This window comes from Hypanus sabinus, chromosome 7, assembly GCF_030144855.1.
Source record: "Hypanus sabinus isolate sHypSab1 chromosome 7, sHypSab1.hap1, whole genome shotgun sequence".
Taxonomy (NCBI): domain Eukaryota; kingdom Metazoa; phylum Chordata; class Chondrichthyes; order Myliobatiformes; family Dasyatidae; genus Hypanus; species Hypanus sabinus.
Window position 1 is genome coordinate 118,553,924 of NC_082712.1, and position 16,424 is coordinate 118,570,347.

General features: G+C 42.0%; 1 protein-coding gene across 1 annotated transcript in view; it reads left to right on the forward strand.

Annotated features, from left to right (window-relative positions):
* The window catches only part of creb3l1 (cAMP responsive element binding protein 3-like 1), a 169,864-nt gene extending 154,512 nt beyond the window's left edge, over positions 1 to 15,352 (forward strand). Inside the window, exon 11 of the mRNA XM_059975474.1 lies at positions 13,939 to 15,352. Within this exon, the coding sequence (XP_059831457.1) occupies positions 13,939 to 14,234 (296 nt within the window). The 3' untranslated portion in view covers positions 14,235 to 15,352. The remainder of the gene's footprint in view (positions 1 to 13,938) is intronic.
* Positions 15,353 to 16,424: the final 1,072 nt, after the last annotated feature.

The following is a 16,424-nucleotide window of genomic DNA, read 5'->3' on the forward strand; positions in this document are numbered from 1 at the left end:
AAAAAGTTGTATGGTATGTTTGCCTTCAACGGTTAAGTCTAAGAGTCAAGAAGTAATGTTGCAGCTGTATAAAACTTTGGTCAGGCCACACTTAGGTTAGAATTGCACCACAATTCTACTGAGTGCAATTCCATTTGTTCCATTACAGGAAGGATGTAGAGGGTTTGGAAATGGTGTAGAAGTGATTTACCAGGGTGTTGCCTGGAATAAAGGGTATGAGGTATATGGAGAGACTGGACAAGCTTTGGATTTTCTTTTCCAGAGCATCACAGATTGAGGGGTGACCCGACAGAAGTTTATAAAATTATGAGCGGTGTTAGACAATCAGTCTTTTTTTTCCCGTAGGATATAAGTGTCAAATACTAGAGGACATGCATTTAAGTTGAGGGGGAATGTTTAAAAGAGATATGTGGGACAGGTTTTCCTTTTACAGAGAGTGATAGGTGCCTGGAACGGGCTGCCGGAGGGGGTGGTACTGGTGGAATCAGATACGAGTGCCATTTAGAGTTCACCAGATAAACACATGGATCTGCAAGAATTGTGGTATATTGACCATGTACAGGCAGAAGGGATTTAATTTAATTGACATTGTGGCTGAAGGGCTTGTTCCAATACTGTACTGTTGTATGTTCTGCCTAATCTCAAGCCTGCAGTTATTAATGATTTTAAACATGCCATGCAGCTCAGGTTTTTTCACCAGCATGACCAAAAAAATTCAGTAATCTTCTCAGTTGTCCCAAAAAGAATAGCCATCAGCCTGGTGGAATGCATGCTGTAAATCAAGGGTACACTGGTGCTGGTAATGGCACAATATCCTTCCAAACATGTCAATTGAGCAAAATGGAAATACTCTGTAAGTCAAGCTGGGAAACAAAGTCACTGTTCTGGGTGGATGATATCTGTTTGAAGGCTGGATTTTTGTTTCATAGCTCGGCTCAGGTTATCCCTGGCCAGCTATCTAGCATGTTCTGCTTATGTTTCAGATTTCCCAAACACAGGATTTTCCTCCCACGACGAGTCAGAGCATATTTTCCAATTTGCTACATTTTTATTTCCATGGAAGTTCGCTGAGCATGAACTGGCTGCCATGTTTCCTACAGCTCCAATTACATTTCAAATATATTTCAATACAGTCCAGGATCAGATCATCAAGATATTCAATTCAAAATGTTCATGACTTAATTTTGCTTAAAAACCTCTCCTATTACATAATCTGAGCCTGCCTACACACCACCATCTAGTGGAAAGTATAATAGTGTTCCTACTAAATTGCTGCTTTGCAGTGTTACATAGTGGGAGAACAAAAACACTTGCATTTTATTGGAATTCCTCTATTTGCTATTCCAATAGAGATATCAACCTGTTGTTTATCAAGAGCTTCACATGCAGGGAAAAGAACATCAGATTATAAGGCTACAGATGGATGTGGGCAAAGGGCAAGCTAAAGGAATTATAATGTGGGAAAATATGAGTGTCTATTTTGACAGAGAAAAATATAAATTAGATTATTTAAACGGTGTTATTTTGCAGAGCACTAAAATGCCAGAAGACCTGTGTGGCCTAGTACATAATTGGCAAAAGGCAAATAATTTGGAAATCTGAAAAAAAAGTTATTGTTCATTGGAAAGTAATTGGATACAATTATAGGGTATTGATGAGACAACTCCCAGAGTACTTCATAATGTTTTGGCCTCATTTAGCAATGGCTGTAAATGCATTGGATGCATTTCAGAGAAATCTGACTGGATTAGTACCAGGAATTAATTGTGCTGAGGAAATGTTGGACAGCCCAGGCTTGCATCCAGTGGAGTTCAGAAGAGGAGCTTCATTCAAATAAAAAAACATTCTGAGGGGTTTTGATAGTGTGCAAAAAGAGAGGATGTTTCCTTTTGTGGGTGAATGTAGAGCCAGTTGTCATTATTTAAAATGGAAATTCCCATTTAAGAGAAATGAAGCGTTTAACATAAAAAATAAAACTATAAGATATAGGAGCAGAAATAGGCCATTTAGCCCACTGAGTCTGCTCCATCATTCAATCATGGGCTGATCCAGTTCCAGTCATCCCCACTCCCCTGCCTTCTCCCCATACCCTTTGATGCCCTGTCTAATCATGAACCTATCTATCTCTGACTTAAATGCTCCCAATGACTTGGCCTCCACAGCTACTTGTGGCAACAAATCCCACAAATTTACCACCTACTGACTAAGTTAAGTCCTCTGCATCTCTGTTCTAAATGGACTTCCATCAATCGTAAAGTCGTGCCCACTTGTCTTCCCCTACCATGGGAAATAACTTTGCCATATCTAATCTGTTCAGGCCTTTTAACATTCGGAATGTTTCTATGAGATCCCCCCTCATTCTCCTGAGTATATAGCCCAAGAGCTGCCAGACGTTCCTCAATCAGTAACCCTTTCATTCCTGGAATCATTCTCATGAATCTTCTCTGAACCCTCTCCAATGTCAGTATATCCTTTCTAAAATAAGGAACCCAAAACTGCACTCAATACTCCAAGTGTGGTCTCATGAGTGCCTTATAGAGCCGCAACATCACATCCCTGCTCTTATATTCTAAACCTCTAGAAGTGAATGCCAACATAGCATTCGTCTTCTTCATCACCGACTCAACCTGGAGGTTAACCTTTAGGGTATCCTGCACAAAGATTCTCAAGTCCCTTTGCATCTCTGCATTTTGAATTTTGTCTCCATGTAAATAATAGACTCCCCGTTTATTTCTTCCATCAAAGTGCATGTCCATACACTTTCTGACATTGTATTTCATTTGCCACTTCTTTGCCCATTCCCCTAAACTATCTAAGTCTCTCTGTTTCCTCAACACTATCCACTTCTCCATCTAGCTTTGTATCATTGGCAAATTTAGCCACAAATCCATTAATCCCACAGTCCAAATCATTGACATACATCGTAAAAAGCAGCGGACCCAACACTGACCCCTGTGGAACTCCACTGGTAACCGGCAGCCAGGCAGAATAGGATCCCTTTATTCCCTCTCTCTGTTTTCTACTGATCAGCCAATGCTCCACCCATACTAGTAACTCTCCTGTAATTCCGTGGGCTCTTATCTTGCTAAGCAGCCTTATGTGCAGCACCTTGTCAAAGGCCTTCTGAAACTCACATCACACCACATCTACTGCATCTCCTTTATTTACCCTGCTTGTAATTTCCTCAGAAAATTGCAGTAGGTTAGTCAGGCAGGATTTTCCTTTCAGGAAACCATGCTGGATTTGGCCCATTTTGTCATGTACCTCCAGGTGTTTCGTAATCTCATCCCTAACAATCAATTCCAACAACTTCCAACCACTGATGTCAATCTAACAGGACTATAGATTCCTATCTGCTGCCTCCCACACTTATTTAATAGTGGAGTAACATTTGCAATTTTCCGGTTATCCGGTACAATGCCAGAATCTATCGATTCTTGAAAGATCATTGTTAATGCCTCTGCAATCTCTCCAGCTACTTCCTTCAAAACCCGAGAGTGCATTCCATCAGTTCCAGGAGATTTATCCACCCTCAGACCATTAAGCTTCCTGAGCACCTTCACAGTCGTAATTTTCACTGCAAATACTTCATTTCCCTGACACTTTGGTATGTCAGGTATACTGCAGATCCACTGTGAAGTGTTACGTATTCAGGCAACAATAAATATATGAGTTCGGCAAGGGTTTCTTATAATAAAACAACACGTTTATTAAACACAGAAAACAAACCCCCCAAAAGTAAACAAACACTACCGTAACCGGAAACAGCTGCTGAGCGGCTGTTCAAACAGTTCGTAAAGTGATATTCCCAAAACAGTTCTTTGAAGTGATATTCCAAAACAGTTCTTAAAGTGATATTCCAAAACAGTTCTTAAAGTGATATTCCAAAACAGTTCTTAAAGTGATATTGCCAAAAGTTCGATATGCTCACAGTCCATTTAAAAGGAGAGACTTTACAGGACGATTTAAGTTCTCTTTCACGTCGCTTGCTTCGATTCCCGACGTCGAAATTCCCACGAAGAATTTACGAAACAGAACGGCTTAAAGGCACTGACCTTTCCTTCTCCACTACCTTCAATCCTTTCTAGGTAAACCTAGGGATTAACACGAAGATAGTCAACGAAATCCTTCCAAATAAGGATCAAACAAAGGTCGCCCCCGTTTCACCGTAGAAAGCGATTCTCCTCGATCTTTACTTCCAACCTTGAATCTTCACTCTCCTTTAATTCTCAAACTAACAGAATCATAAAGAACCTGTTGGCATTAACCTTTTAAACTTTAGGCATTAAATAAAAACTTCACCCTTCAACTAAACTGCGTCATCACTTCAAACACGCAGTGGCATGAAGTCAACTTGGCAAATCCAGCCACGAACTGCCCCTCCTCACAGGGTGGGGTCTACCTTTTATAACCTGTAAAAAACCCATCACATGATCTCTACTGGCGGGAAAATGACGTCATTCCACCATCACAAGACCATCACCTCAAGTCCAGTACAGCTTCAACCCCAGTCACATGACAAGGGCTCCACTGTCATGTGTCACGAGTACGTAACAGAAGACTGATGCAAAATACGCATTCAGTTCCTCTGCCATCTCTGTGTCTCTCATTGCAATATCTCCAGCGTTGTTTTCTATTTGGTCCTATTTCTACCCACAACTCTCTTTTACCCTTTATATACTTTAAAAAGCTTTTCGTATCTTCTTTGATATTAGTCGCCAGCTTTCTTTCATAATTAATTCTTTTCCTCCTAATGACCTTCTTAGTTTCCTTAGTTTTTAAAAGCTTCCCGATCCTCTATCTTCCCACTAGCTTTGGCTTCTTTATATGCCCTCTCTTTTGCTTTTACTTTGGCTCTGATTTCACTTGTCAGCCACATTAGTGTCCTTCTTCCATTCAAAAATTTCTTATTTTGAATATATCTGTCCTGCAATTCCCTCATTTTTCTCAGAAACTGCAGTCATTGCTGCTCTGCTGTCCTTCCTGCTAGTGTCCCTTTCCAGTCAACCTTGGCCGGTTCCCCTCTCATGTCATTGTAATTTCCTTTATTCCACTGAATACCGACACATTGGAATTTAGTTTCTCCTTCTCAAATTTCAAAGTGAACTCGATCATATTGTGATCACTGTTTCCTAAGGGTTCCTTAATCTTAAACTCTCTTATCACCTTTGGATCATTGCACAACACACAATCCAGCACAGCCGATCCCCTAGTGGGCTCAACAACAAACTGTTCTTAAAAAGCCATCCATTAGCCATTCTACAAATTCTCTCTCTGTAGGTCTAGTACTGACCTAGTTTTCCCAATTCACTTTCATGTTAAAATCCCCAACGATTACTATGACATTGCCCTTCTGACATGCCTTTTCTATCTCCTGCTGTAATTTGTAATCCACATCCTGGCTGCTATTTGGAGGCCTGTATACAACTGCCATTAGGGTCCTTTTACCCTTGTCATTTCTCAACTCAACCCATAGAGACTCTACACCTTCCAATCCTATGTCATCCCTTTCTAACAATTTAATATTATTTCTTATACACAGGGCCACACCACCCCCTCTGCCTACTAACCTATCTTTCTGATACACCGTATATTCTTGGACATTCAGCTCCCAATGGCAGCCATCCTTTAGCCAAGTTTCAGAGATGGCCACATCATACTTGCCAATCTGTAGCTGAATTTCAAGATTGTCCATTTTATTTCTTATGCTGCGTGCATTCAAATGTAACACTTTCAGTCCAGTATTTGTTGCTTTCTGTTTTAACTGTCGCACCTCTGTTGCCCTGTAACTCGTCCCTCTGGCTGTGATTATGCCTCATCTCTGTCTGTCCTTTCTATCATCTCTGTTGCACGCTATCTTTGATTCATTTCTGTTTTCCCCTTTCTTAGCCTTATCACTCCAGTTCCCATCCCCCTGCCAGATTAGTTTCAACCCTCCTTAACGGCTCTAATAAACCTACCTGCTAGGATATTGGACCCCTTTGGGTTCAGGTGTAACCTGTCCTTTTTGTGCAGGTTGTACCTCCCCCAGAAGAGGCCCCAATGATCCAGGAACCCAAAGCCCTGCCCCCTACATCAGTCTCTCAGCCATGCATTAATATGCCTGATCATGCTATTCTTGTGCTCGTTAGCACGTGACACAGGCAGCAGTCCCAAGATTAGTATCCTGGAGGTCCTACTTTTCAGTTTCCTGTGCAACTCCCTAAATTCTGTCTTCAGGACCTCCTCCCTTTTTCTGCCTATGACATTGGTACCAACTTGTACCAAGACTTATGGCTGTTCACCCTTTCCCTTCAGAATACTCTGCACCCAATCCAAGAAATCACGTGCCCTGGCACCTGGGAGGCAGCACACCATGCGGATATCTCTTGTCAGGCTGACAGAACCTCCTGTCTGTTCCCCTCACTATGGAACCCCATATTCCTCATTTTCTTCTCTCCTTTCTGCACCATGGAACCAGGCTCAGTGCCAGAGAACCGATCGCCGTGGTATTTCTCTGTCAGGTCACCCCTGCTCAACAGCATCCAAAATGAGATAACAATTACTGAGTGTGATGGCCACAGGGTTGCTCTCTACTTTCTGAGCTCTTTCCATCCCTTCCCCAACCATCACCCACTTATCTAACTCATGCAGCCTCAGGGTGACCAACTCCTTGAAGTTCCTATTTATCTCCTGCTCACTTTCTCTAATAAGCAGTAGGTCATTGAGCTGCAGCTCTAGATCCCTAACGCGGTCTCTCAGTAGCTGCACCTCAGTGCACCTGGTGCAGATGTGGCCACCTGGGAAATGGGAAGATTCCCACATCTGACACCCAAAGCAAAGTACTAACCCTACAGACTTGCTCTTTATTCCTCTTTTTTAAAAAAAAGGAAAGAGAAAAACAGCATAGAACAGTACAGCACAATAACAGGTCATTCTGACCACAATGTGCCAAGCCAGCTAAAAAGCAAATTAAAAACACCCAAGCACTAATCCCTCCAACCTACAACATGTCCATAGCCTTCCATCTTCCTTATTTCCATGTTTCTTTCCAAACATCTCTTAAAAGCCTCTAATGTATTTGCCTCTACCACTATACCAGCCAGTGCAGTCCAGGCACCCATGACTCTCTGAATAAAAAAAAACTTACCCCTCACATCCTCCTTGAATTCTCCTCCTCTCATCTTCAATGCATGCACTCTGGTATTAGACATTCAATCCAGGGAAACAGATCATCTCTGTCCACTCTGTCTATGCCTCTCATAATCTTGTAAACCTCTATTAGATTTCCCCTCAGCCTCCGATGCTCCAGAGAAAACAGCCTAAGTTTATCCAGTGTCTTGTAATAGCACATGTCCTCTAAACCAGGCAGTATCCTGGTAAACGTCTTCTGCACTCTCTCCAAAGCCTCGACATCCTTCCTATACTGGGGTAGCCAGAACCTTACGCAATATTTCAGTGGTCTAACCAGAGCTTTATAAAGTGCATCATAACCTCTTGACTTTTAAACTCATTGCCTTGACTAATGAAAGCAAGCATTCCATAAGCTGCCTTAACCACCTTACCAATCTGTATAGCCACTTTCAAAGAGCTATGAACTTGGAAGATCTCTCTGGAAGATGTACTGTTTCCTTGCATTTGCCCTACTGAGGTGCAACACTTCACACTTATCTGGGTTAAACTCCATCTGGCATTTCTCAGCCCATATCTGCAGTTGATCAATATCACATTGTATTCATTGCCAGTCTTCTACACTATCCACAACTCCACCAACCTGCAAGTGTACTAATCCATCCATCTACATTTTCATCCAGGTCATTTATATACATCACAAATGGTAGAGGTCCTAGCATAGGTCCCTGTGAGACTTCCAGCTCGAACAAGTGCCTTCAACCATTACCCTCTGTGCAAGCCAGTTCTGAATCCAAACAACCAAACTGCTGCAGACCCCATGCATCTTATTAGCCTCCCATGAGGGACTTTGTCAAATACCTTACTAAAATCCATGTAGGCAACATCCATTGCCCTACCCTCATCAATCTCTCTCGTCACCTTGTCAAGAAGCTCAGTCAAGTTGGTAAGGTATGACCTGTCATGCACAAAACTATGCTGGCTCTCCATAATTAGGGCAAATGCTTATACATCCTACCCTTAAGAATTTTCTCCAGTAATTTTCCTACAACTGACGTTCCCCACATCAGTCTATAGTTCCCAAGATTTTCCCTTGTTCTCTTCTTAAATAGAGGTAAAACAATAGCCACTCAACAGTCCTCCAGGTCAAGGGCTCAGCAATCTAGTCTTTTGCCTCCTTCAATAAGCTGGGGCAAATCTCATCAAGCCCTGGAGACTTATTGACCTTAATACTCAATAGGAGTCCCAACACTTCCTTCTCCTTGACCTCTAAATGCCTTTCATTTTTTTTCTCTCAGACAGCAGAGTCTTTCGAACCCTCTTCTCAGTGGAAACAGTTTGAATATTCTTGATGTACATGTAGACAGGAGCTTGACAAGCAAGGTGATGAAAGGTTACCACAGATAAGGGAGAATATAGAGTTGAAATTACACTCTGATCAGCCATAGTTGTATCGAATGGTGGAGCAAATTTGAGATAATGAGTGATCTACTCCTGCTCCTCATTTTCATGTTTGTATCAAAAGCATAGAATAACAGAATATAATGCCCATCCATATAAGCAGTTTGATGAGGCACTGTCATTTGTCCCAGTCCATTAATAATGCAATCATCTATTTATACAAATCGATGTTAAGTGTTACTGATTTGCTTCAACAACCCTTTCAGGAAGTGCATTCCAGATCACATCCCATTCTGTGAAAGTTATCTCTTATATCCTGCTGGACATGTTAAATTCTGATCCTTTTGTTACTGATCCTGGAAGCACTTTATCCAAATGATTTCATGATTTTGGGTATTTCCTTGCAATCTGCCTATTTGAATTAAGGTATTATTATGTTTGCTTTTTGGGTGAAAACAATGTAATTGATTTATTTACAGTATACTAGTCATGGCTTCAGCTTGTCCACATTTTACTCCGAACCTCCAGCCCACCAAGAGTGTGTCTGTGTCCTGTTCACCAAAGTCACTTCTGATTCTGGGTGAAGCACCTGCATTGCACCCTGAGAACTGAAGTTCTTTATTATGTATAGATGTAATAACATATTTTCCCCCTTCAAAGAAAACAAGAACAATAATAGTATGTCCTCATAAATTTGCAAGACACAATAATGCTTTGCAACAAAGAAATTTATGTTAACTTTGATTGTAATAAGCCATACAGTCCCTTATTCCTTCATCAACTCTCAATCAGTCTCTGTGGTGGTTTGATGATCCTCCTTGGTTGCCATTTATCTCCACAGGTGTATTACTTTCGCGTGCTGCGTTCAGTCTCTGATCAACATGTTCATTTCTTTCACATCCTTCTGCCAAGATCCTAGCTGTGTGTCTCTGATCTTGCTCTTGCTGTGTGGCCATAATTTGCTTCATGTGCCTCATAATGGAACCTTGAACTATATGCATGTGATCAGTGAGTCTTTGCACAAATTCCAGCTGATTCTGTCTCAATTCACAGAGCAACTTCCGTTGGCAGCGTTCAAAGATAGCAACACCTCCTGTTCATCCGTGTTCAACTGTTGTTGTTCTGACCTTTGGTCTTGCGTGGTCTCCCCATCTTTCTTTTTAATTTTCCTCTTCAACTGAAAATCAGTGAGAGACAGATTTTGAATTACAGCTGCATAAAGTGGAAGCAAAACTGGCGAATTCTTCACCATGATCACTCTGTTCAGCACTGGCATCCTGACTCTCTTGCTGGTGTAGCTGGCATGAATGTTAATGGAAGGTGAAGTTCTTGTGCTTCTCTTGCATAACGTCACTGGAACTCTCAAGGATGCTGTTATGTGTTTTTTGAGTTACATCAGGTACAAATCTGAGCTCCACAAAGCCATCTGCCTGCTCTTTATTGCCTGTTACCTTTGCTCTGTGAAGCCACTACAAAAACTCTTTCCACCAGGTTGAGCCTTTCGCATGCCCTACAACCTGGTATTGGCTGTACTCACTTTTCAACAACCAGTAGCTGTGGCTTTTGGCACTGTCCTCTGTGCCCGAAAGACACCATACAGCCCCCTTTTACTGGAACCTTCTCTCCAGTATAGCCAGTCACTTTTAATTTCACTGGGTAAATCTTGCTCTTAACTTTGAGAGTCTTGTAATCATCCACGGATAAGAGTTTTACCTGGGCTCCGGTGTCAGGCTTGAATGGAATTGCTGTCTCATTCACAGTCACTGGAAAATTCCATTCTGTTTTACCAGCATCAGAAGTCTGTAGAGCATTTACAAAAACTTCCTCAATTTCCTCATCAACAGAATGCACCCTTCCTCTTGGTAGCCTTGCAGCACCTTGCAAAATGATTCTTCCCACAATTATTGCAGGAATTTTGATAAGCAGGACACTTCTTTGGGATGGCTGTACCACCACATTGGCTGTTTGGGCTGACTTCTTCGCTAGGCTGCTGTTTTGTAAAATGCCTTGTGCTCAGCGCCTCTGTTTTCACAGTTTGGGCTGTTGTTTCTACTCCGTGCAGCTCCTTAGTTTGTGCTTGTGTGATCTCCGCTGCCTTACACATATTCACAGTCTTTTCTAGCGTTAAATCTTTTCTACAGTCTAAGCTTTCTCTGACCCCATTATCTGGGATTCCACAAATTATTTTGTCTCTGACTAGTGAGTCTCTCAGGTCTCCAAACTCACAGGACTTATTCAGTGTGAGAAGTTCTGCAGGGTATTGGTTAAAGCTGACACTTTGTTTCTGGTCACAGGAGAAGAATTTATATCATTTTAACTCAGGAAAAAATACTCCTCAAATTTTTTCATCATTGTCCAACTTAAAGTCTGTCTTATCAATTTGAAAGCTGTTGTAGATGTCCAAAGCATCTTCGTCAATTGCGTGTAGAAAGATAGATGCTTTCAATTTTTCCTCTGCCCCACTAGCTTTGCTCGCTACTAAATATATATTGAATTGCTGCTACACACACGAAATGCTGGAGGAACTCAGCAGGCCAGACAGCATCTATGCCAGATGTTATCTTGTTCGTGATTGAATCGCTGTTTGAAGCTTTTCCAAATGTCAGTCAGATTGTCGGTAAACTACATAGCTGTGGGAGGACTTAGGTTATCCATTGATGGAATTTTTTGACTTTCAGCTCCATTTTTTAGTGAGGGTCGAGATACTGTGCTGTCAGGGTGGCAGCTTGTCTTCGTCGGAACCTATCGCCTCTTTCTTCCTCACTTGTGGTATTTAGACTTGATGCTGACTTCTGACACCACGTTATGTTTGTCCTTTAACAAAGACAAACTTTGCGTGGGTAAAAATGTTAGAACTATTTTATTAACAGAATACTACAGTGATGGCTTCAGCTTGACCACATCTTTTTTCGGGTCTGCAGCCCACCAAAAGCGTGCCTGTGTCCCATTCACCAAGGTCACTTCCGATTCCGCATTGTACACTGGGAACTGAAGTTCTTTATTATATGGACAGATAATAACACACTTGTAATGTCCAAAGGCTTTCAGTTTTAGCATGCATGATCTCTGTTCCACACCCATTTAACAGTACGTTGCGGACCTCACTGGTCCATACAAATCCCTTCATTGGGATCTTCTATTTTTCAGTTTGCATTAGCTTAGGATGAATTCAAATAGTTATAAATATTCATGAAATGGCATTCCCAGGCTTAGTGGGAATGAAACTTGAAGCACAGACTCAGAGTCATAGAAAGGCACAGTCAGAAACAGGCCCTTTGGCCCATCTAGTCCATGCCGATACATTTATACTTATTCGTTGTTTATCTCAAAGTATTCCTGACTGCCACTGATTCTTGGCCTTTTCCTGTGTACTTCATAAGAAAACCAATAAAGTTCTTTGAAAAGGAGTGAGAAGAAATAAAAATAATGCAGTAGACACCTTGTGTTTCTCCTAAATGGAGTTAAGGTACAAATCAACCATCACAAACTAATTCAAAGTTCAAAATATATATATTATCAATGTCACTGTAGACTACCCTGATATTCATTTTTTTATGGACATACACAGAAAATACAAAGATACAATGAATCAGTGAAAAACTGCGCAAGACAGAAAAATGGCAATGTGCAAAAGACAAATCGAAAGAAAAAGCAATAAATATTGAGAACATGAAGAGTCCTTGAAAGTGAGTCCATAGGTAGTCTATTCAACCCATACTGATCCCCAACACTGAACTGTTCCCACAACCTATGGACTCACTTTCAAGGACCCGTTATCTCATGTTGCTTACCTATTGATTATTGTTATTTTGTTTGATTTTTTTTGTATTTGCTCAGTTCGTTGTTTTCTGCACATTGGCTGTCTTTTCTTCTGTGTGTTTTTCATTGATCCTGTTGTGAAAACAGCATTAAGAGTTCAAGTTCAAGTTTGGTTTATTGTCATTCATCTGTACACATGCGCACCACCAAACAAATCAGTGTTTCTCCAGACCAAGTTGCACAACACAGTACATATAGCTCACACACATAACACAGAAAATAATGTTACCACAAACTTGTTCGTCCATCTTCATCAACAGCATTAGTACTTTTTACGAAGTTGAGTTGCTAGCTCGACGCTCAACCCAGCACGGATGTAGAGCATGCAAGAGAGCTGGCCGGATTTGAACTCGGGACCCCTCGCCCCGAAGTCCAGTGCTGATGCCACTACGCCACCAGCTGGCTGTTTGATGGTGTCAGGACTAGCGCTTGATTTGGATTTCAGTGAGGGAGAGTTGCACAGCATCAGCTTCATTCTCTCTTCCCAATTCCCATCTGGATCCAGTGGCAAGACAAGAGTCGAGATGGCTGGAGATGAGACTAGGCGCAGTGGATGATGGGATGTCATCTGTGCCTAGTCGTGCTCTAAGCATTCCACGATGCTTGCAGAGACCACATTCTTGACCGTTGGACCTTACATTGGTCTCGCCGGAGTCTGTCTTCACATGCTGGGATAGACAATTCCCTATCTCACCAAGGGTTTGAGACCTGTCGGCTACCCTCACCTGGTTTAGCTGGCTTGTCAAAGCCGTTGCCCGGGGTGTGGCCACTGTTGCATGCAAACAGCTACGGGGAGCCACAGGTGAGAGCTGAGTGCCAGGTGGGGGACAAAGATGGACAAAACGCCTCGAAAAGGACGCAATATGTTCCCCCACCAGAGGTGCTACCTCTCCCTGACACCCCATACACCCCACCACAAATAAATCAAAAAATAATAAGATGCAAAAACGATACAAGTTAAAAAGTAAACAGTATAATGCTACTGGAACTTCAGACTTGATGAGTCCTGGCTGGTGGCAGGGATTTCAGTAGTCTCACAGCCTGGGGGAAGAAGCTGTTTCCTGTACTAACAGTTCTTGGCCTAATGCTGTGGTACCTCCTGCCTGATGCTAAGGGCCCTGTGTAAACAGCACTCCTGATAAATAACACTGATGGGTGGAAGAGAGACCTTGATGATCCTCTCAACAGTCCTTGCAATCCTTTGTTGGGACCTGTGGTCAGATCACTTTCAATTCCCATACCAGAGGGAGATGCAGCTGGTCAGGTCAGGTCTTGATGGTGCAAATGTAAAATCTGGTTAAAGTTGGGGTGGGGGAGCCTCACTCGCCTCTAAGAATTGGTGTCATCTATTCATTAGCTCTACTAATCCAACGTAAATTCCAAATTCCTTGGCACCCTTATCTAATAAAATCTGTTGATATCCACAAGCCTTCTTCTTTTAATCTAAACCAAGCCCTGAACACCTCAACTGATTTACCTTTTAGCTTTTGTATTCAAGATAATACACCTAGTCTTTGCAATCTACCTTACAAGCGCAAGCAGCTCCTCCACCTAACAATCCAATGAAGTTATTCAGTCTCCTGATGGATTTCTGTTTACTTTTCCCAGTTCGTTCCAGGAGCCTGCTGTTTTATGATGAGGGCTCGTCCCTGGAAGATCACTATTCCACACTCTTCCCAGTGGAGAGCAGGGAACAGGCATCCAGGGAGTTAAGAGAGGAGAAGACATCACATGACAGATCAAATGATTACACCACCTGGTCGCAGGAGGTGTCCAAATATCTAAGCGATGCCCAAATGGAGGTGATCAACTCCAATAAGACTGACCACAGGAAGTTGGTCCAGGAGAAAGAACATCATGAGAGGTGGGCATCAGCAACTGTAATCACAGCAAAATCTTTGTAACTGGACAACCCCTTAATCAGCCCTTCTGATGTCAAGATACTTCTATTCTGCAAGCCTTAAACGTTCAGTGTTTCTCTGTGTGTGTGTGTGTGTGTGTGTGTGCTTACATGTCTGCAAGTGTGTGTATGTGTGTGTGTGTGAGTGTGGTGCATACCCCGTGTGCACGCGCACTAAGGTGTGCACCTGTGTATGAATGTTTCCATTAGCTGTGTCTATGTAAGATCGTTTGCATAAGATTCTGTATTCATTGCAATTTCTAAACCACATTCCAACACCAAAGTCCCATATTCCTCACCATGCACCCTGCTGCCTTTGCCATGTAACTTGCTACATATCCTGCACTCTTCATTATCGTCATTTGGTTCCTCTTGCTTTGTTCCTTGCCATTAATTCTAAATTCTTCACAATCCTCATTCCATTCATCTTTGTTCTCTGTGAACCTTTCCCTTCTGCATTTACTAATATCTGTCTCACCATTCTCACCCTCCCTCACTAATCTTCCCCCGACACTCACCAGCACATGGAATATTTTGCCATCTTAGAAAAATTAATCACTCGCCCCTTATTGCCGCCTTGCTTCCTGCTCCACGTGTTCCTTTCTGTCGTTTGCCCACCTATTGCTCATCATCATGTTTGTCTCAAAAAACTCCTGGCTCGTCACTGTTTGTCAGGATTCTTACGGTGATCACAAAGCACGATGCAAGTTGGGCGTGGGGTTGCGTATTATGTACAGGGTGCTTCACACACATCTGTATGATGTGATTGTCACTTGCACAAGCAAGGCGGCACAAAGCTTGAGAGGGAGGTGTGCAAGTGACAAAGTGAAACACGTCAATGGAACTAAAAATCGCATCATGCAAATATCAAAGAAGCATCCTATTGTTACACTTGTGCAGTGGGTTTTATCAACAAATAAAAATCACTAAGGTGGCTCAGATAAATGGATACTGGGATCAGGGTGGGTGTTGAGGGTCGTCACTGTTTCCTACAACAACATGTTAATATTTCCATGGTCTTGTAATGCAGAGTAACCTACATGTCAGATAATGAAGAGTGTGGTAAAAATATACAGCTAACATGTTATAGCAGTTATTTAGAAATAAAATGCTTCCCATTGCATTCAACTGATTGTGTGGAGCTGCTGTAATTCTTTGCTTTGTTTTTGTAGTTTTTTTTCCTTGCTGACTGATTTAAATGAATTAAATGCCAGGGTGTGGTGGAAAGGGTGCTTACTGGACAACCTAAGTATCAGGCACTCTGCCAAGTGCTGTTGTACATGCTTGGGGAGCAGTGTATTATCAAGCCCTCTTCCGCCCTGCCTTTCCAATAGGATATAAATGATAACACCAGAACTTGGATTCCGACCACAAGTTACAATTCTTGTGATTATCTGTACATTTCTCATTTAAGAGCCCAGCCACAACAATTATCATTCATCAGAAGTGAAAGGGCAGAGAGGAACCTGTAAAGAATTACTTTAAAATCAAGCTTATCCGATCAAACCTTTATTTTTTTAAAGAAAATGTTTCTACTGTTGAGAGTGATAAAAACTACAGCCCATCACAAAAAGATTTTCATTAATATGTCCGGTGAGGAGTCTGAATGAAACTCCTTTATCTGAAGTGTTTAATTAGTGGAACTGCTGCACAAGCACAGGGGAGAGAAGGGAGCAGAACGATGAAGAGAGATGAGGGTGCTGGGAGGATGATTGTGAAGAGTTTAAACACAGGCTTAAACCAGTTGAATGAAAACCCCCTACCCCCCATATGCTTTACTTTAGAGACTCAGAACTGTAGGCTAAATTGTGCCCAAACTTTGACAGTGCCTCTTAGATGCAGCTCCCAGTATCTTGGACGCATCAGCACAGTGGCTGCCTCACAAAGATTTGAATTCAGACAATGGAACCCATGACCCTTGATGTTCACTGCCTCCAAATGTCTCTGAGGTGCAACGTGGTATCAGAACAGTTGAAATATATTAAAATAATTTAACTTTGTTTCTTTAAAAAAATTATTTAGGATCTCAAGATGTGATTGCACTACAGAGTGCAGATGAGATTTGCCAGGACATTGCATGGCTTATGAAGCGAGATTGGATAGGCTTCTCTTCCATGGAGCAAAGTGCGTTGCAGGGTATTGTGAAGGAAGTGTAGCAGGCTAGTTAAACTCTTTTCCCCAGGTAGAGGTGCGA